General features: G+C 45.9%; 1 protein-coding gene across 2 annotated transcripts in view; it reads right to left on the minus strand.

Moving 5' to 3' along the window:
• LOC119396251 (rho GTPase-activating protein 20) overlaps positions 1 to 20505 on the minus strand; it is a 666225-nt gene that overhangs the window by 383021 nt on the left and 262699 nt on the right. For both annotated transcript variants that reach the window (XM_037663375.2, XM_049417017.1), the window contains 2 exons: positions 7718 to 7790; positions 3298 to 3400 (listed from right to left, as the gene is read on the minus strand). In XM_037663375.2, the coding sequence (XP_037519303.1) occupies positions 3298 to 3400; positions 7718 to 7790 (176 nt within the window). The remainder of the gene's footprint in view (positions 1 to 3297; positions 3401 to 7717; positions 7791 to 20505) is intronic.

Genomic DNA, 20505 nt, shown 5'->3' on the forward strand with positions numbered 1-20505 from the left:
CCATGTATTTCAAATGATGTGAAGCAATTATAGGCTCCATCCTGTTCATGGAAATGCATGTGACCAGTTTGAAAGGTTGTGGGCCTTTACTTCTAATGCTGTCACCGAAATACATGTAATGGACTCATTGATACTTTGAGAAATCGTTTGCAGGGGATGGCGCGGGAGCCAACATTTCGACAAGTGGTCTTTTCTTCGTCAAGGCAATGCATGCTGCCCTGACGAAGACAAGTCAACTTGCCGAAACATTGTCTCCAACGGCATTGCCTGCTGAACAATTTCTCATCACTTCACGCCTCCATCTTCCCCTGAACTTCTGTCTTGTTTGGTACTCAAGTTCTGTAAGAAAAATATATGGGCCGTCATAACAGACGTGATTGAGTCAAGTACGGCGTGGCCTGCTCGTGATTGTTAATAGTTTTCGCGCTGGTTAGGATATTCTGGGTTCAATGTTTGCTCATTACGTACATATTTTAGTTGTCAATTAAAGCTGTTTTTGCAGATTCACACTTTCACACTACGTGTATGTCTCTGTCTTTTTAAAAAGTACGCAACGCGTGATTAAAAAAAGATTTAAATTTTACTTGTGTTGATCGAGTTTTGTCTTATTGAGAAATCGGTCAGCTTTTGTTTGTCCACTTCACAACACACGAACAAAATTAAGAATGGTTAACTAAATTTAACGAATGGTCGCGTCGCCCGAGCGGCCAGCGGACCTGCAAGAGAGCACAAACACATTCCGCTTGCCTACAAAGTGGGAAAGGAGAGCTTCCACGGCAACCCTCCTCCTCTCGGTTTCGTGCCCTTTACCTTTATTTGCTGACCTCACTAGTGACGTCATGAAAGAAATGTTTTGTTTATGAATTATTTCTAGTTGGATACCCGGCAGCCGCCAGTGGTGGAAGCGGCGCTGCCGCAGCGTATCAGCACGCGAGAGCGCGTCCCACGTAATGCATAGGCGTTCTAGTTACTGTACACTTCAGTGCAAGAAACCGCGATTAGTTACAAGTTTAGCTGGAAGAACAACGCATTTTCATCGCCAATTTGTTAGCGTGCATCTGGGAATCCGCACCACCCTCAGCCTTCATTCCAAATAGATATATCTCGTAAACTTCCCGGATACGATTTGCCAATTGCAATGTGTACCGCAAAGTAATTCATTCAAGAGTCAGGTGGTGCAGCATCTCAAGTGTTGCGCTGCTAAACTCGAGGACGCGGGTTCGATTCTCTGCCAAGCCGGTCACATTTCAAATGGAGTGAAATGCGAAAAAAAAGTCAATTTCCTTAGATTCTAATGCACTCAAGGAAAAACGCCATACTGTCAAGACTTATCCCGAGAGTACAGGTCGGCAAAAAATGTGGAGCTCACTCAGATTCACTCATCAAATATATTTTGCCCTTAGGGCTCACTCGGACTCAGACTCGCCAAAATTTTCCTTAAGCGGACTCACTCGGACTCACTCAATTTTTTTTTTTCAACCGGAGTCACTCGGACATAATCTCACCATAATATTACTCCCTCGGACTCACTCACACTCACAGCTCGATCTGAGTCCGAGTGAGTCGACTCATGAGTCCATTAGCGTATATTTAGCTTTTTCGACCATGGTGTCAATGGTCTTTAACAGCAATATCTCGCATTATCGGTGCTCTATTTGGCACCTTTTGATCTCGTACCTTTAAATACGAGTTATCAGTGATGGCAATACACTAAGGACATTTTTATTGAAAGTCATGACTCACCATATATTTTTATCAAGAACTTCCCCCGAAAAAGTTTGTGGGGGAAGGTCAAGGCACCTCACGCGCCCGTAACTCACGCCTGTGATAAATAATTATTGAGCTCGCGTATGAACGCTACTGCGTTGACGTGTGAGTAGACGTGAGTGTAAGCGCGAGCCGACATAAAACTGATAGGTAATGCCGAATTTGAGTAGTTCTCACCTTAGGTCGGCACAAAATTGAGGAGCTTACTTAGACTCACTCAAGAAATATATTTTGCGCTTATGGCTCACTTGGACTCAGACTAACCAAATTTTCCTCACTCGGACTCACACTCACTAAAATTTTTTCTCAACCTGGCTCCCTTAGACTCACACTGACAAAATATTTCTCAACCGGACTCACTCGGACTCAGGCTCACTAAAATATTTGCTTAACCTGACTCCCTCAGACTCAAACGCGCCAAAATTTTATCACCTGGACTCACTCAGACTCAGACTCACGGTTCAATCTGAGTCTGAGTGCGTCGACTCGTGAGCGAGTTTGCCGCTATGATCACGAGTCCATCACTACAACGTGCCTGATGATTATGTCGTGGTTTTCGCTCGTAAGATCTCATAATTACTTGAAAAAGTTCATTAGTGAACATTTATTCGTTACTCTTTAGTACGATTTTAGCGTTTATAACCATCCGCATTACCTGCGTACTGTCATCTTTTTTTATCACCTTTTTCCCGCAAAATGTGCCCTTAAGAAAACGTTATTGAACTACCTCGTATGTGTGCCTCACATAAGGGACGCAGGATGGATGGATGCAGTGAGCATGCCCTTTAAAAAGTGGTGGTGACTTGTGAGCCACCAAGCTCAATTTTTAATTCTGCCTAATGCATTCCCTAACCGAATTCAATATTTTTTACCTAAACAACCTAAATCCCCAAAAATTCACAGCTTGACTTTCTGTGTTTTAAGGTAGAGTGACTTCAACTTTGACGCTAGTTCGATTTCGTCATTTCTCACGGACTTTACGCCGCCAAACTGTACTCGTCTACTACAGTTACTGTGTATGCTACCTAAAGGTAGCATATACAGTTTGGCACGTCGAAGGCCGGTGATTAATTTGACTGTAGATGACTAGTGTCGCTCCAGTTCGCCGCATCGGCGGCGTCGAGAAATACGAAAATTGACCCGAGCGTCAGCTTCTCCGCAACACATGTTTGCTAGCGGCATTTGGAAGACCGACGCTCAACTCCGCTACCTAAAGGTAGGATTAGGATATGCGGTAACTCTAAATTGTACGGGAATGGAGCACCACCTATGGGCGCCTCGAAACACCGCCAACCCAAACCGCTTTTTCGTTCCGCTGCCAGGTGGCACTGCGCTTCAAAAAAAAAAAAAGCGAAAAGAAAGAAACAACTGAAGAAGGAAGATGACCCAGCCGGAAGATGCGGGAACCGGCTCCGGAGAGCGCGATTTTTCGAAAGCACCACGAGGTTGGTTGGTGGAGGAGCACGGCAAGGGAGAGGATATGCGTGGACCTGAGGGTGGAAACATTGCTGAACAGCCGGCGCCACTCACCGGTTGATGGAGGAAGTCGTGCAGGGTGTACTTGACGGCACCGCGGCTCATCTTGCACAGGGTCACAAACTGGGCATCGCGGCCCTCCTTGTCCCTCAGCACTCTGCGTAAAAGCGCGGGAACGTGTGAGGGGAGGTTGTGAAACAGCAAATGACTATAGCTAACACTCGAAGCGTACACGTAGATCAAGGATTACCGCAGTAGAGACAGCAACATACTTTAAAGAAGAGTTGCATCCTTTTGGAACGTATGTTTGTCACGCAGGAACAGCCGTTATCTACAGTTACCTATAGATATCTCGAGCCGGCCATTCCTTGATTTAGCCCCGCGCGTCCAGCACTTTCATGTCGCGAACGGCGTGCGGGCGATCAGCGTCATGCAGAAATCTCGATAGGGAGTTAGCGAGCGCACAGCTTTACAAAAATGAAACGCGAACAAGGCAGATCACGATTATTACTGAGTGATAGAAATAGTCCTCCAGAGAAGGCGCAACTGTTTCTAGGGTGGAGCTGTAATTACGTTCATTCAAAAACAATAACTACGACGAGGACATTGTGCCGTCGATTAAGAAATTTAGGAGTATTACGTGACAAAGCCACGATATGATTGTGAGACACATCATAGTGTGGGACTCCAGATTCATTTCTATCACCTGGGGTTCTTTAACTTACACCAACAGACTAAGTACACGGGTATTCTCGCTTTTCGCCCCCATAAAAATGTTGCTGCCGTGACCGGCAGTTGAAGCCATGTCCTCAAGCCTAGCAGAGCGACACCACACCAGCTAAGCTACCATGGTGAGTAACGTGTCCTCGAGTACATCTGCGTAAACTTGTTAATTTTTCGCATCTTGTACTACCGTACACTTGTGTACAGGGTTCAAAGGAAAAATTCAAAGCAGGCATATATCTTATTGCTTTTAAACCTCGAATCGATGCGCATACACAGGGAAATGTAATCATGACTAAACGGTAAGGCAGGATAAAAAAAAGATTGCAAACGGGTCCGCCGCGGTTGTATAGCGGTTACGGTGCTCGGCTGCTGACCCGAAGGTCGCGGGTTCGATCCCGGCCGCGGCGGTCGCATTTCGATGGAGGCGTAATGGTAGAGGGCCGTGTACTTAGATTTAGGTGCACGGTAGAGAACACCAGATGATCGAAATTTCGGAGCCCTCCACTACGGCGTCTCTCATAGTCATATCGTGGTTTTGGGACGTAAAACCCCAGATATTATTATTATTAAAATAATTGCAAACGGAATGCATAGCGTTGACAAAGAAAATCAGCCACATGTTATGGGCAACAGAGAGAATGAACTATTAAGCCACGAAGTGAAAATTGTGTAAGTGACAATATAAAACTCATCAAAGAGATTTCACTGATGCGACTTACAAGAGAGAGACGTGGTTAAAAAAAAAGAATAAATTAAAACCACTCTGAGAGGTGGTCTTTTTGTACATCAAGAATACAATGTAAGGAAGCCTGCCAATTTGAGAATTGGCTTCTTGGCATGCCGCTGTTGCTGCGCAAAGAAAGTAACTTTACAGTAACGGTATCTGAAGTTATTGCTATTGACCACCAATGTCGAGGTTTCTTCAACCACATGCATGTTTTGCAGGGGGAATTATGGCAAAGAAACTGTTGCTGCTTGTTGGTATGCAAACTTGTATATACATTTCAGTGCTAGTATAGAGGGACAAAACTTAAATGGAGAGCTACGTAGAGTGTGTACGTATCACTATTTTCTTTGGCATCTGGCGATGAGACGTCATCAATGAAAAATCCGCCAGCTAATCGCCAAACAATTAAGCCTTCCCGAACACCACAATGAAAATCCCTGCTTCGTCATATGGAAGCATTAGAGCAACAGGCTGAAGAATACCTTACAAGTGAGTGCGTAATATGTTACGCATTACTTTAGACTTTAAAGCTCAGCAGAATTTATTCTTGGTGCAATGAATTTGCACACTAACAATTTCTTGCAGGTAAGTATTTCTTAATCTATTTTGTAAAAAAATTTCAAGCCAGCAAGAAGTGCAAGCAAGCCATTCACTAATCTTTGTTCTTGTTTTTTTTTTATGGCTGTCGCTGTGCACATCTTGACTACGTGTTATATCTAATGAGTATCTGTATCTTTTCTTCTCATTCTGTAAAATGTTATTATCAGCACTTATCGTTTAACTCACTCCTGCCTAGGGCGTACGCTCGGTCTTTAGTACGCTCAGAAAATAAATATAAAAAATACACTTCGAAGTACTTGAATAGCAAAAGAAGGAGGGTGGCTGCATTGGTGGCCGTAGCACCCATGTGTGCAGACGCGAAAATATCGTTACCCGCCCTTAGAGCTCAGCTGCTGAGCCCGAAGACATAGGTTTGATTCCCGGCCACGGTGATCTCATTGCGATCAGGAAGAAATGCAAAAAAAAGGAAAAAAAAACACCCACAAGCTTACATCAAGGTGCAAGTTCAATAATCCCCGATGCTTAATATTAATCCGTAGTCCCACACTTCGGCGTGCCTTACAATAGTAACGTGGTTTTTACACGTGGAACCCCAAAATTCAAATTCTTTGACATTTCTAACCAACATGCCATTTCGTTAATCTCTTTTTCTCTAGAAAAACCTCGGGGATTACAAAAGAATGCCCCCACCTCCCCGAAGGGAATCGTGAGGAAATGCGAATGCATTTCTTGCGCCGAGAGTACACGGCGCTGTAATTTTAATGGCGTGAATTAATGACGAGACGAGGATTTGTACCGTAACCATTTATTGACACATTCATCAGCACCTGTTTGTGTTGTCATTGTACCTGACGGCCATAATCTCAGCCTTGTGGTCGCCGTTGGCGTTTCACAGCGGCGTCTCGAGCGCACATTTCGAGAGGCGCCCAGCCAGCGGACGGGAGAGTGGGGCGCAGGGAGGAGAGAGAGCGAACGGCGAGAGAAGGAGCGGCGAAGCACTGCACCCAGAGAATATACGGCTCTGACTGCACCCAATGCCACCTAGAAGAGCGGTGCGGAGCCGGCGCGCGCCCGCGCAAACCGCGGTGAGGAAGCGGAGCGCGCGCAGTCACGTGGGGTGTGACGTCGCTGCGCCGTTGCTACAGACGCTCCTCTCCTTTCCTCGCGCCGTTGCTATGGGACGGCGGATTCAGGGTCGCTTATAAAGTGCATTCGCACTTAATATATTGATTCGCGACCACACTTTTGATAAGTGATTCAGAGTTTTAGGGGCGAAGCTCCTTATAGCGGCACCCGTTCGTCCCTCGTAGCGTAGTATGTAACCAGTCTTACGCTTTGACCTGCAAGGTGGTGCCGGTGGGAGATTTTTCCTGTGCGTTGTTTAACAATAAAAAATTCGCAGCGTTAGCTAAAAGCCGACTTCTTCTGTCTCTCATTCCCATTAGCAGCCATTCTTTACCTCCAAGGTAGTGCCTGGTGAGATTTCTCCTGTGCGTGATTAAACAATAAAAATTTTGTTCAAAACGCCGTTGATTGATGAAATAAACCAACAAAAGACGCCAGATGTTTTGTAAAAGCAAAACGAAAGAACGCCAGATGTTTCTAAAGCAAAACGAAAAGACGCCAGCTGCTTAACGAAAGACGCCAGATGTTTTCTAAGCAATGGTTTTCTAAACAATGAAAATTCACAGCGTACATGTAAAATTAAAGTGCGCTGCAAGTCGCCATAACTCATCGAACCTTTAGTATAAACGCGCCCGATCTCACGTCTGTGATGATGTACTGGGCAGAATTCACGGAAGATTCACGGTTTACCGATGAACCTCCGCAGCTTCGCCCACTCATCATCATTCACTCCGTGGATATGCTGTGATTTGTTAAAGACGTGGCAGAACTTACAGCTGTGCATGTTGGTACATGATAAGTTATGTGAGAAAAACGCCCAATGGCATTGTAAGGAAAGCTGAAAATTTATTTATTTATTTATTTATTTATTTATTTATTTATTTATTTATTTATTTATTTAATTATTTATTTAGAAATACTGTCAGCCCTCGCTTGAGGGTGACTACAGGGAGGTATGAAACTTGAGTTCATTTAGGTAGGTAGATAATCATACAACTTACATCAATAAGTTAGACACACACTAGAAGAAGTACATAAAATATACGTCGTAACCAAACAAGACAAGACACATTTGAATTTCTATACCAATAAGTAAAGTCCGGGTTAATCATTACGGTAAATCACAGGAATGTGCATCAAGTAAGCGCATAAATTTATTAACACAATTTGTTTTCACCACATCACTTCCTTTTCTTTCTCGGTTTTCATTGAACGGCTGTTGCGTGTCTTTTTCAAACCAGACAAAAGAACAAAGACAAAACAGCACGCGTTGCGCAGTGGTTGGCTTCACCTCTCAGAAACGTGCTCGAGTGTAGAGCGTGAAAGAACACTTACGGTAACACTACTCGCTGGAGCGACGCCTGGTATTCCTCGTACTGGTTCCAGAGCAGCTTGGAGAACGCGTTGCCTGTAACGACAGAAAGGAAAGAAGAGACACCACGTGAGCTTTTGGCGCTGACGTAATTACGACAGCCTTTTGCACACCAAACGTAAGAGAAATGAATTGGCAGGTGAATGAAGTGCCGCTTTAAAAAAAAACTGCCTTAATGTCAATTAACAGATCATAGTAACCTTTACTAGAAGCCATACTCGTCTGTAAAAGAAGCTCCTTTAGGCAACGTTAAAGCTGTCTTCCTAGCACGACAGTCGTAAAGTGCCAGAAAGCCCACTCTCAAATTTAGCGGGCTTTTTACAGCGAAAGCTGTTATGAGATCATTTCAACAGCCGTTTTTGGCGCCGTGGTTGTCCGCCGCCACCGGTGTCCGTAACCACTATCGCACGAAATAAGAAAAAATCACAGCATATCCACGGAGTGAATGATGATGAGTGGGCGAAGCTGCGGAGGTTCATCGGTAAACCGTGAATCTTCCGTGAATTCTGCCCAGTACATCATCACCGACGTGAGATAGGGCGCGTTTATACTAAAGGTTCGATGAGTTATGACGACTTGCAGCTCACTTTAATTTTACATGTACGCTGTGAATTTTCATTGTTTAGAAAACCATTGCTTTAAAAAACATCTGGCGTCTTTCGTTAAGCAGCTGGCGTCTTTTCGTTTTGCTTTAGAAACATCTGGCGTTCTTTCGTTTTGCTTTTACAAAACATCTGGCGTCTTTCGTTGGTTTATTTCATCAATCAACGGCGTTTTGAATAAAATTTTTATTGTTTAATCATGCACAGGAGAAATCTCACCAGGCACTACCTTGGAGGTAAACAATGGCTGCTAATGGGAATGAGAGACAGAAGAAGTCGGCTTTTAGCTAACACTTACACTTCTACTTCTACTAACGTTTCCTGCTGGAACATGCCAATGGCTGCTAATGGGGAATGAGAGACAGAAGAATTCTGCTTTTAGTTAACGCGCACGCTGCGAATTTTTTATTGTTCAACAACGCACAGGAAAAATCTCCCACCGGCACCACCTTGGAGGTCAAAGCGTAAGACTGGTTACGCACTACGACTACTACGACTACGACTACGAGGGACGAACGGGTGCCGCCTTAAGGAGCTTCGCCCCTAAAAAAAAACGGAAATAAGAAAAGAATTCCACGATGGAACGAGGTTCGAACCTGGGCCCTCTGCGTAGGAGCCTAGTGTTCTACCTCAGGGCCATGCCGGTGCTTGAAACTGCGTTGCAAAAAGACCCTATACAGGCTTCATGTCGGGAAGGAACCACATTAACATATGTAATGTAATGTGGTAGAAGAGTAAAATAACAACCAGGCGTCCCACAAATGCGAATTCTGTAACCGGGCGTCACACAATGCAAATTGCGCAACGAGTGGGTTGTTGAGTGCTTCCAACCCATTACAAAGGCCTCTAAGATAATTCTTCATCGTCATCAGCCACAGTATCAACAAAGTGCACATAATGCCTTACAGGTGTTTAACGAGTACCACGATTCTCCACAGAATGAAGAAAAATTGCATAGTGGCTGCTTCCCTACTTCACAAAAATTATGATGATTTATAGCGCAGTGGGTTCCTGGCAAGTGCACTTCTATTGGTTGCCAAGGAAACCCCTAAGGCTCCCATGATCCATTTCCTCAGGCTCTCAATAAAGTTAATTCCTTCTCTCTCTCGCTCTCTGTTTCTCCGGTTAACGTATGTTATAAAGCGTGGTGGGAAAGTAAATAACGACCGGGCGTCACACAATATGAATTACGTAACTAGTGGGTCGTTTAAAGCTTCCAACCCATTACAAAGGGCTCAGCCATAATTCTTCATCGTCATCAACCACCGCAATAACAAAGTGCACATAACGCCTTACAGAGGGTACCTCGCTTCTCCGCAGAATAACGAATAATGTCTTGATGGGTGCTTCCCAACTCCCCAAAAGTTATGATTTGTGGCGTAGTGGGTACGTTGCTAATGTACTCGTATTAGTAGCCACAAGAGAGTTTGTAACGGGCTCTAGAAATCCGCTCTTCCAGCTTTCGCTGCGACTATGCTGTGATTTCCGCGCAGGCCTGGCGTTTTTTTAGATGCGAAGTATCTTATGGCGGAGTTCAATCCGGTGGTGGTGGTGTGCGGCGTGACCACCCTTACTGCGCATGCGCATACCCTCTTCACTACCGCTTTCCCTCTCCCCCTCACCCACCCCCCTCCACTTCCCCTCTCCCCTCCCCCTTTCCACTCATCCTCTGAAACGCGGGCTAGACATGCCGAAATTCTCTCCTGGGCAACGCCGCGATGAGCACCAGCGCATGCGCGTCCCCTTCCCCTCTCTCTCCCCTCCTACGCTGCTCCCCTCTCGCATGCCTGCCGACTGCGTTCCCCGCTCGCCCTGTGAGAATTAACGGCCAGGCTAGAGGGAAGACAAGACGCGCGTAGCGTTCCTCTTCGCGTTCCACGACGCGAGGTCGGTAGCATGCCCAAAGAACGCCAACGGAACGCGATCGTGCAAGTGCTCCCGCTTCGCATCGCCTCATGGTTTCCTTTAGCGGGAAATGGTGTAATTTTTTTACATTTCATTGGTGCCCGTAAAAATAGAAACTCGCACTAAATTTACCGAATCTTTTTTCGCTAGGCTTGTAAAGCTTTCCTTTTTGAACAAAATGGTACCATTGTTTTATATCAGTGATAATTCGTTATTTCGCAAATTAGGTAAAAGCTTATAGGAGGCTTCACTGCATGGCTTAGGTGCCGTCCAATAAAGCATATTACAGGGCTAGATCCAGACTGAAAATGAGGAATAGATATAAATGATAACCTAAACGGCGGGAAAACATGCACATGAATAGCGGATACTTCTTAACAGCCCCGAAAGCCGACTGTAGACCGTCTTTGTATGGTAGGCTTCGAAGCAAGGCGAAGCACAGGGCCGAACTCCACAAGACACAAAGGGGAGACACAAATGACACAAAACGGACACGTGGTGTCCGTCTAGTGTCAAGAATCGCCACTCTACATAGCCGTCGTCAGATTAGCAGTCGTCAAATCATTTTCTTTTACGCGCGCTTGCATACCTTTATGGCGAGGGATGCAGCCATGTTATACGCGGGATTCTCAAAGGCGATTTTCACAGTGTCAAGAACCGCAAAAGGACGAGTATTGTCGGCATAGGTTCACTGTGTGACAAATTTTTTGTTCTTGACGACTGTAGTGTGTCATTGGTTCTATTGTCAGAAAATGTCAAGGCGACTACACTCGTCAACGGTCGTTAAAGGGTTAACCTACACGCTATCTACTGGAGCGTGAATCTACGCATACTTATCGGCCTCTGACCTCGTACGTTTTTGATCTGCAAAGGGAAGTTGATTACGCCCAACCGAGGATGTCTTTCCTAAGCCACAAATAAAATGATAAAAAAAGGAATATCGGAACAAAAAGCGGGAAGAGCAGGAGTGCGTAAATCATGACGCGAAGTGAAACGCGCAGCCACGACGCCACGGCGTATAGATATGTAGGTGTCCGAATATACGCAATTTTGACTGCCATGTAACGGTCACTTGGGCGCCCTGTCAAGCCGCATTTACGGCTTCTTGTCCGGCGGACCTTGCAGCCACGCAGGCAGCATCGTCCGATAAGTAAATGTAATTCCACTTATTTAGGCAATTGAGGAGCCAAAAGTATAACGCTGTGGTCATCCGCCCATCTGCTGCTTACTCATCCGAACGTAAATCCGGCCGCGTCCTCCTCAACGACTGCACCACGTAGCCCGAATGAGGTAAGAACGCGGCAGCTTTCAAGCCACCACGAAATCCCTAATGTGAAGCGACGATGCCTACTGGCGTCAACTGTCCTCGGGGCTTCTTCTTCTTCTATATATTTTCCCAATAGCCACTGTGTCCATGCAGCTTGCCGCCTAAAGCTTCGTCCTCTAACGTCGTCGGCGATTAGCGGACTCGTTCGTTACGCGGCCTCGCGCTGCCTGCGGCGTCCGTTGCAAAAGAGCGCGCGGCTCGCCTTGGTCGGCGAAGCAGATTGGATGAGATTAAGCAAGATGGATCCGCGAGTTACTCGGGCCACTGGCGAGGCCGCTTAATCGCCACCGTCCGAGTTAATTTCTCAAATCTGTTATCGAGCGCAACGCTTTACTGCGGAAGGGGTCCGGTAAAAAAGAATAAAATACAAGGAAGAAAAGAAAGAGAAATCTTCACGCTTTGGCGCGACCGATTCTTTTCTTTTTTGCGCTAGGGAACCCCTTTCCACTACTTGCCTATGGTAAGCAAGTAGCGTACCCTCTCTTTCGCTACTACTTTAGGCCCTGTTCAACCCCCCCCCCCCCCTTCCCACACACACAATCCGTTTTCGACGAGACGTCACATGTCAAGGCGTTGTCGTCGCTGAGTGCACCTTGTAGTCGAAGTTACCAAGTTACGAAGTGTCGATCGGTTCTCGAATACCGTTTACGATGGAGCGGGAATCCCGTTTTTGCGCGCGTCGACGAGCCGCAGTGCCGCAGTGCCGTAACTGGCGCGATTGTAATTACGAAGCTCAAATGACCGCTACACGTCCTGTAGGCTCTCATCTTATTATCTTTCATTTTTATGCGTGCTTTGAGCGCTCTACTTGTTTGTTTCGCGAGCGCACGCACAGTGCAATGTTTGGTGCCTCAGTGGGAATGCCTGCGTGTGTTCGCTAGCGAACGCGAAGAGCCGTACGGAAGGGACGCCAGTGCCACTGCTTCTGTCTGTGAGTTTTCAGTTCGCATGTCGTCGCACACGAAGGAAGTGAAAAAGAAATCGATCAAGCGTGACGGTAGCCTCGGATGCGCGCAGAGCTTGTATATGCATCATTCATTGAATCATTAGCAGAGCACGGGAGGAATCGCTAGCTTATTTCTCTGTTTCTGTTTCTTTACGACGGTAACGCATGGAAGAGCAAAGTGATTGCACCTTAGAATAGATTGGAACCGAAAAGAAGTATTGAATGCCTAGCCAATAAGTTGCGTTTTGTGATCAATTGCAATGAGCAGTTGCAAATATTATGGCCGCGTTGTCAGATTTGCGATTTCTTTTGCAAGTGGCCCGTGAAGATTATTTCGGACTCGTCGAACGCGGTATGCGAGAGTTAGTTTTATAAGCGTGTCGCAGCGTTTTAAATGAAGAGCAGCAAAATACAATTTGAACCTCGTGTAATTATGGTAATCACGAGCACGAACTTCATCACGACCTGGACAGGAAAGCTGCAAGGATGCACTGAAAGCTTGCGTAAGCCGCGAGGTGTGCTAAATTAACGGTTCTATTAAAAACACGTTTATTCGTAGGTCGGTGAACTCTGTATTGAGTCAACTCGCTGGAACTCGCTTGGACTTAGTCTTGTCTGAGTAAAACCGGATCAATCACAGTCGATGCAGAATTCATTCCGTCAGGATCGAGGATGAGAAGCGCGAGTGTGAGTCGTGTTAACTTAAATATACATTTTATACTCTCAGATTTTAAAAAAAGAGAGTCATTTGACCCTTTTTTGGTGAGGTCTTGCTTGCCACGCATATGACTCTCTTTAAAGAGACACCTGAACTCTCTTTGGAGGTTGTCACACTTTCTTCGGAGAGTCGTGGAGCTAAAAAGAGAGTTATAACGTGTGTCTTTCAAGAGAGTCATACGCGTGGAAAGTAAGGAGCCACCTAAAAGGGTACCGCATACTCTCTTCTTTTTCTTATTGTGTAGGCGTGTCATTAGGGTGACAATTACTTTACGACCTGTGCCTGTGGCCTGTTAAAATAAGCTAAATAACCGCAATGAGAGAAAACCTTGATCATAATACAAAAGCAGATTTGGACGTGCTCAAAACTCCTGCGGCTACATAAAGCGGTCGATGCGGCGAATCTGCGGCAAAAAAAAAAAAGGAAGAAATGTTTCAGTTCGACGCGCGTCCATTATCGTTATTACATGATTGCGATCTGGAGAGAGGAGAGGACAGCAGGGACAAGCTCCGAATAATACGTCCGCCACAAATTGTACCATGATGCGAGTTCACAGCAAGTCGTTGGAAAAATGACAGAAATGTAGCCGAATTTCTGTTTCGACCACGACGTTTCAGGTGGCACATTATATGGGCGTGAAGTTTTACAAAAAATGATGGTAGACTTTCATTTCCAGCGACAAGTTTCTTTCGTAAGACGCTACGCTTGGGCCATGTTTTCACACTCCCCTTTATATAAATAACTAAGCTTGAAATACACTGAACTATAATGTTTACGGACCAACAACTGCATCAAAAATAGACATCGCTGTTTTTTTTAACTGCATATGTTAGAGCAATACAAGCAGACAGTCTTGATATACAACTTTACAGTTTATGTGACGGTGTTCCAATGGTTACAAAGGTATTGAGATACTTGCAGTCGCATATTAGGGGTAACTAATCTTCGCGTCAATGCAAAACACATCTCACTTATCCGCATTACGTACAGAGGTGCGCTAAAGCGTAAGGAATTGTGATTTTGTAAAATCCAAATTCGACACATTTTTGTCAAATTTGATGCTGTGGTCTCCGTGAAAACAATATCTCCCGTCCGACGTATTCATAAAAAAGGAAAATAGGTTATTGAATTAGACGTTCCCCTGAAGTCGAACTGTACGCGTACACTGACGCGTACCCTGATTACGTTTCTGTTTCTTACCATGCAAAAAAAAAAGTGTGGTTACAATCGTATGCTAAATTAAATAAAGCAAACTCGCCCGACTGTACAAAATAAACGCGTAGCTGTGTAGAATGACGCATGCAGCGAAACGAGCTCAGGTTGCTTTGAGTCCACGATCCTCATTCGTGAGCCCACAAATAATGCCGATATCACGTATTTTCTTTCCGTCTAATAGCGTGCACGCTGCTCGACTGCCTACAGAGCAATAATTTATGCGCCGACTGTGCGCCATTTTCTTCGCACGTTATCCCAGTTTCGGCGACATTTTGTTGTTCTCGTATTCTTCTTCGTTTCCTTCTTCTTCCCCTCGTTCTAATACGCGTGCGTGATCCCTGACCTCCCTCTCCGCAGATCATGTCATCTTCACCGGAGGGAACAGAGAGCCCCGGCTGCATAGAAATGGGGCTACTTTAAGCTCGTGAGCGTCGTTTCGGCAACCACAGTGCCCATGCAACACAACACCTGCGGGATGCTGCTGTTGGCGCGCTTAGCCACGCCGGCCAAAGCGTGCGCTCTCGTAGTGTCTGCTCTAGTGACTTATTTACCGAGCGCCACAAACATAGCGCTGGCCAGGATCGGCGGGTGAACACCCGCTGTCTTTTTTTTTCTACTTCTTAGTCGCCTTCGCAAGCAGTAAGCTTCTATAAGCCTGTATACGTGCGCGTGGATAAGCGTGCCAGCGCCCGAAAAATAAACGCCGCGAAGAAGCTGCTCGGTGTCGACCACGAAGTCGGAATGCCGTGTCATCAATCGTGGGGCCCCCGGTGTGTTGTGTTCTCGAATTGCGAAGGACCACGTCGACGCTAGTGACCCAGTGCTGCTTCCTTCGAGTTTTCGAGCGGCCCCGCCCGCGGAGCTACTGCCCAATGAAGTCTGTTAGCCTGTGTGAATTTGCGTATTGTGTTTCGCACGTTGGTCGTCCTTTTTCTCTACCCAGGCCTGTAGCCACGGGGGGGGGGGGGGGGGGGGGGAGCCCAGTGGGGCCCGGTCCCCCTCCGAAATTTGAAGCACACATGTGTTTTTATCGAAAATAAATAATGAAAATCGGCGTTTTCTCAAAATAGCAAGGCTTTCAACAAGTGCCCCACCCCCCCAAAAAAAGAATATTCCGGATACGGACCTGCGGCTCTACCATATATATATATATATATATAATATAAATATATATATATATATATATATATATATATGGTAGTAAAAGAGTTCGACACACGTGCGAAACACAAGTGTTCCTAACGTTTCGACAGGAGGGCCTGCCTTCGTCAGAGTGACCTTTCGCACGTTTGTCGACCTCATTTTCTACCGCATTTTCCACCGGATTCATTGAATTTCACCCCACCATACATATATAAGTAAAGTTCAGTTTTCTTGAATCCGATAAGTATTAATAAAAAGTACAGGCGCACGTACAACAACAAAAAAATAAACTTTTTCGCCGTTTCGACCGGGACCCGGTATATTTCAACAGTGAAAAGGAACGGGCCCGCTCAAAACGTCGAATAAATGTTCTTGTTTTTTTGTGCGTGCGGCTGCACTTATTAATTATATATATTACTGGGGCCAGGGGTGCAATTCACAAAGCTTTAAGTCTATACTTTTATTTGACATTGGCCAGGCGGCTTCGCTAGAGACATGCTTAGCATCCAGACTGGCTGAAAATTGGTTCTTACGAAAAAAATTCTAGCGTAAGACGTCTTCGTCAACACAAGCTTAAAGGAAGGAACACAGGCCGCTTCTTCTCGTCCCTCGTGTTTTGTGCTCATGGTATACCAAGCGTGTTGTATACGAACTCTGTGCTTTTTGTATACTTTTTGTATTGTCGCTTTCCGCTGCCTGCAATTTTGTGTAATTTTTGTAGCTTTGTCATTTTGATCTTTTTTCTGGGTGAAGGGGCCAGTCAAGTTGTGAAATGCAGCTTTTTCCCATTCGCACCAAACCCCGTATACAGTGTATTTTCATGTACTTGTCACGTAGTTGAATAAACTGAAACTCATACTCAAACTTGTCCAAGGTTTTACGTTAGCAGCCTATCCACGGCTTCCACTGTGTTGTTTAGAGATAAGCTACGTGGTCTCCAGAGAGAGCACTGGTTTTCATCGTACTGGCTATGCGATAATATGGCGGCTGAACCCGTCACCCCTCGTACAGGTGACGGGTTCAGGGCACGTGGATACTACAGATGCGACTGCTTCTCTGATAATATACTGAAAGAACTACGTGTATCTAACGGGACTCGTGTCAGAAGCTGTGCGAAGCGAAGAAGCGTTCTTGAAGCTTCTTCGCTGTGAAATTAAATGCTGGAAAACGTGGTCATCTTACGCACCGCATTGTGTAGCCTAGCGATTACGTGCCCATCATGTACCCGCCATGCACGTGGCTCACGTGACTGTTGCGACGATACATGGCTACATATGAGGAATCGTAAACAGCCGCTCCCTTTCTTGTAGCGCAATAAGACCGGCCACGGTGGTCTAGTGGTTATGGTGCTCGACTGCTGACCCGATGGTCGCGGGATCGAATCCCGGCCGCATTTTCGATGGAGGTAAAAAGTACTTGAGACCCGTGTACTCAGATTTAGGTAAGTGAAGCTTTGGGCTAGTTGGTTTTGCATTATGAAATAGTAACAGCGCGATATTCTACACAGCGCTTGTCCGTGTTGCTGCTCTTGTGTGTCCCCGGGTAGAATATCGCGCTCTCACTATTTCATAATCTCAGATTTAGGCGCACGTTGAAGAACACCCGATGGTAAAAATTTCCGGAGCCCTCCACTACGGTGTCTCATAATCAAAATCGTGGTTTTGGGACGTTAAACCCCAACAATTATTATATCATTTAGCGCAATTAGAATAGCCTTTCCTTTCCTGTGGGTACGTATGGGTAAGAATGATGGACCAAGCTGAAATATTAAATAGAGAAGCTCAATTTTTTTTTTTTTGAGTCACGGTGCTGGCGTGCAGTCTCGGGAATTCTATGAACTACCTAGCGAACAAATCTTTCGGTTAGAAGGGGAAAATAAATCCGCATGTCTTCCGAATAAAATGTCTTAAAACTAAAGCTTTATAATGTTTCTCTTGTCATGCGTGCTGCCACTCAACGGACCGTAAATTAACGCGATCGATTTGTTCATAAGAAGGAATCGTATCCAGCGGCGTTGCGCGTGTCATTAGCCACGGCGGCTCCGCGACGGGAAAACAGAACTTGCAAACGAAAAGCTATCTGAATTCGGGCGCTACATTATTACGCGAGTCGCCGCCCTTCGTGGGATTCATTTGCATCCGAAAATAACGAGAGTTTTTCGTTGACGAACTGTTGGTTGGTTTACGCAGTGACGTTACCGTTCCGGAAGTCTGGTCTTCTCTTGCGCTAACGAAGACGCGCCAGGCAGTTAGCCACAATTGCAGTTGCGTGACGTGACGTTACGTGAGCTCACCGATACGAAAACAATATAGATTAGCGTTCCCCTCTGCGTGTTCTCTGATCATTTCGCTCTCCGCACGATCGAGATCGGCGAGTGTGCAGCCGAGTGTTAGCTGATTGCCGAGGCGTGTCGAATAACGTTCGGTTTGCCGTATAACCACGAGCAACCTTCGAGGCTAGTGCCGTATAGACGCGTAACGAACGCAATCCCTCACGTAAGGCTAGCGAAAAGGGTTACGTGACCGAATCGCTTTCCATTGGCAGCTCGCATGTCAGCCGACACGGCGCAATCGCCAATGACGTTACGAAGGTTACGAGCGCGCGTGTGTGCTTTATTTCGAGGCCTTCCACGCGACCGGTGCTCCGTCATGAGAAACCGACTGCGTGCGGCGAGTGGTCGCCCCGTATGGCATTGCATGCCGGAGTCGCCATAGGCTATGCATTTGCATGCGCTATCTGTATCTGTCCTTACGAAATATATCATACTCCTTTCGCTCGTCGGATTCCGGTGTCTCGATAACAATGTTATTTTGAATATTTTATTCATCACCTTCGAACACAAACGCTTCTACAGTTGCCAAGGTACTAATGGTAATCGCGATGACTGATAACTGAGCAAGGTTTTTCTTCTTTTGGACATAGCCTATACCTCCCTTAAATGCATGCATGTTGAACTAGGTATGTTTGTACGCACAATGTAGTAGTGTTCTTTCTTTCTTTCTTTCTTTCTTTCTTTCTTTCTTTCTTTCTTTCTTTCTTTCTTTCTTTCTTTCTTTCTTTCTTTCTTTCTTTCTTTCTTTCTTTCTTTCTTTCTTTCTTTCTTTCTTTCTTTCTTTCTTTCTAAATTTTACACTTGTTTGTATACATAAGTGTACATCATATCACATGGCTGAGGAGATGGAGAAAGAATGTCGCGGTTATACGACATGACATTGCTCCCATCCCACCAACACAAGTACATAAACTGTGCAGAAAGTCTCATCAAGTAACAAATAGAACACATCACCCTCCTTTGTTTAAGGGGGGATGAGGGGCTAAAAACACGATTTTCGAAAAAAAATTGCATTTTCAAATTTGAGTTGTTTTGGATGGATGGTTCATTAAACAATACGTTCACCAAGTTTGGTTGTCATCTGTGCAGCAGAAAGGGATAAAAAAACGTCACAGTTTCGCCGCAAGGCCGAAGCAATGAATGCGATAGCAAGAAACTAATGCTATATGAAGTGAGGCTCGCCAATGGATACTCTCAGTTTGAACAGTGCTCCTGTTGCAAAGGCGGCCGAAGCAGCGAAGGAAACTAGCGTGCTTCAAGTGTCGAGCTGTGACCTTTATAGTTCGCGCTCATCTTCTGTTCGTTTAGCGGCGTCCCTTGAGCTCGAGTGGCTTTCGTACGCTGCGTAACATGAGCGCGGACATCATGGTGAAGCGTTGAAACATCCCTCTTCCCCTCAGCACAAGAAAACCGCGCGAGCAGACAGCGGAACGGCAAGGTTCTCCCTGCGCAAGTATAAGAAGAAGCGAGCGAGCGAGCTGGACGACTTTTAAAATGCGCTGTCCAGAGCCGTCGATGGGAGAGTCTGGCGAATGGGCGGGGCAGTGACGTCGCAGCGCGGCGATGACGCTGTTTCACGTCACCGACACGCCTCCGCCCGGCGCGTCCGCCATATATAGTCTTTCCGCGCGACGGCGCACGGATGAGGCTAGTACCGCTGTTCTTCGTGAAATCTAGCGCTCCTAAACAAATTGCGAAAGCGAAATTGTGCAAGAACATGTTATACAAATTTAATGAAAAATATGGAATGAATTAGACGTGTCCAAATAATCGTGAAACTGAGTGTGCACGCCGATTCGAGTCCACGACGTTCTACGATACGCGCTGTGCTGCCGTTGCGTAGTCGGCGTAACCGATAGAGCGAATGAGGACGAAAGACAGCGACGTGCGTTCTGCGATATCACGAGCCACTGCATCGCTTTCTTCTCCGTCATGCGTGCTCGCCCTCGGTCGGAGCTCGTGCGCACGCAGGCTTGGTGGTACCTGCTACGTCTCGCTTGTCGTGACGGGGATGTCGATGACGCCTGCAATGCCGAGTGGCGTGCGTAGCATTCGAGCACTGGCAGTTTCTGTGGCAATATGTAACGAATGTTCCAATGCGGATAGCCAGAAATTCAAACACAGTTCGCGTTGCCTCAACACAAAGCTGTGCTCAGAATTTGCATGACGGATTATCGTGATCATCGGTGACTTTCGAGCTATGAAGATCTGTGGGTTTGCGTCTATCTTTGTTTTTTTTTTTAAAATGCGAAGCATTTCTTAGCGAACCTTCTCGACTTGAGCGTATCTATCTGTCTATCTACCTATCTAGCGCCTACGAATTGTGCTCTCCGGCCGTTTCGTTCATGGGGTGTACACCAAAATTGGTATGGCATAAGTGACTGTATGACAAACATAAATGATGGTCATAACATGAATCATGACTGCATGTCATGTGCTCTTGCGGCCGTTTCGTTAATTTGATATTTACCAAAATTGGTACGGCTTGACAAGAGCGTATGGCGAACATAAATAACAGGAGTTATTATAAAATCATGACACGCGTGTCACGTACAGCATGACT

Source organism: Rhipicephalus sanguineus, chromosome 6 (assembly GCF_013339695.2).
Source record: "Rhipicephalus sanguineus isolate Rsan-2018 chromosome 6, BIME_Rsan_1.4, whole genome shotgun sequence".
In the NCBI taxonomy this organism is placed as follows: domain Eukaryota; kingdom Metazoa; phylum Arthropoda; class Arachnida; order Ixodida; family Ixodidae; genus Rhipicephalus; species Rhipicephalus sanguineus.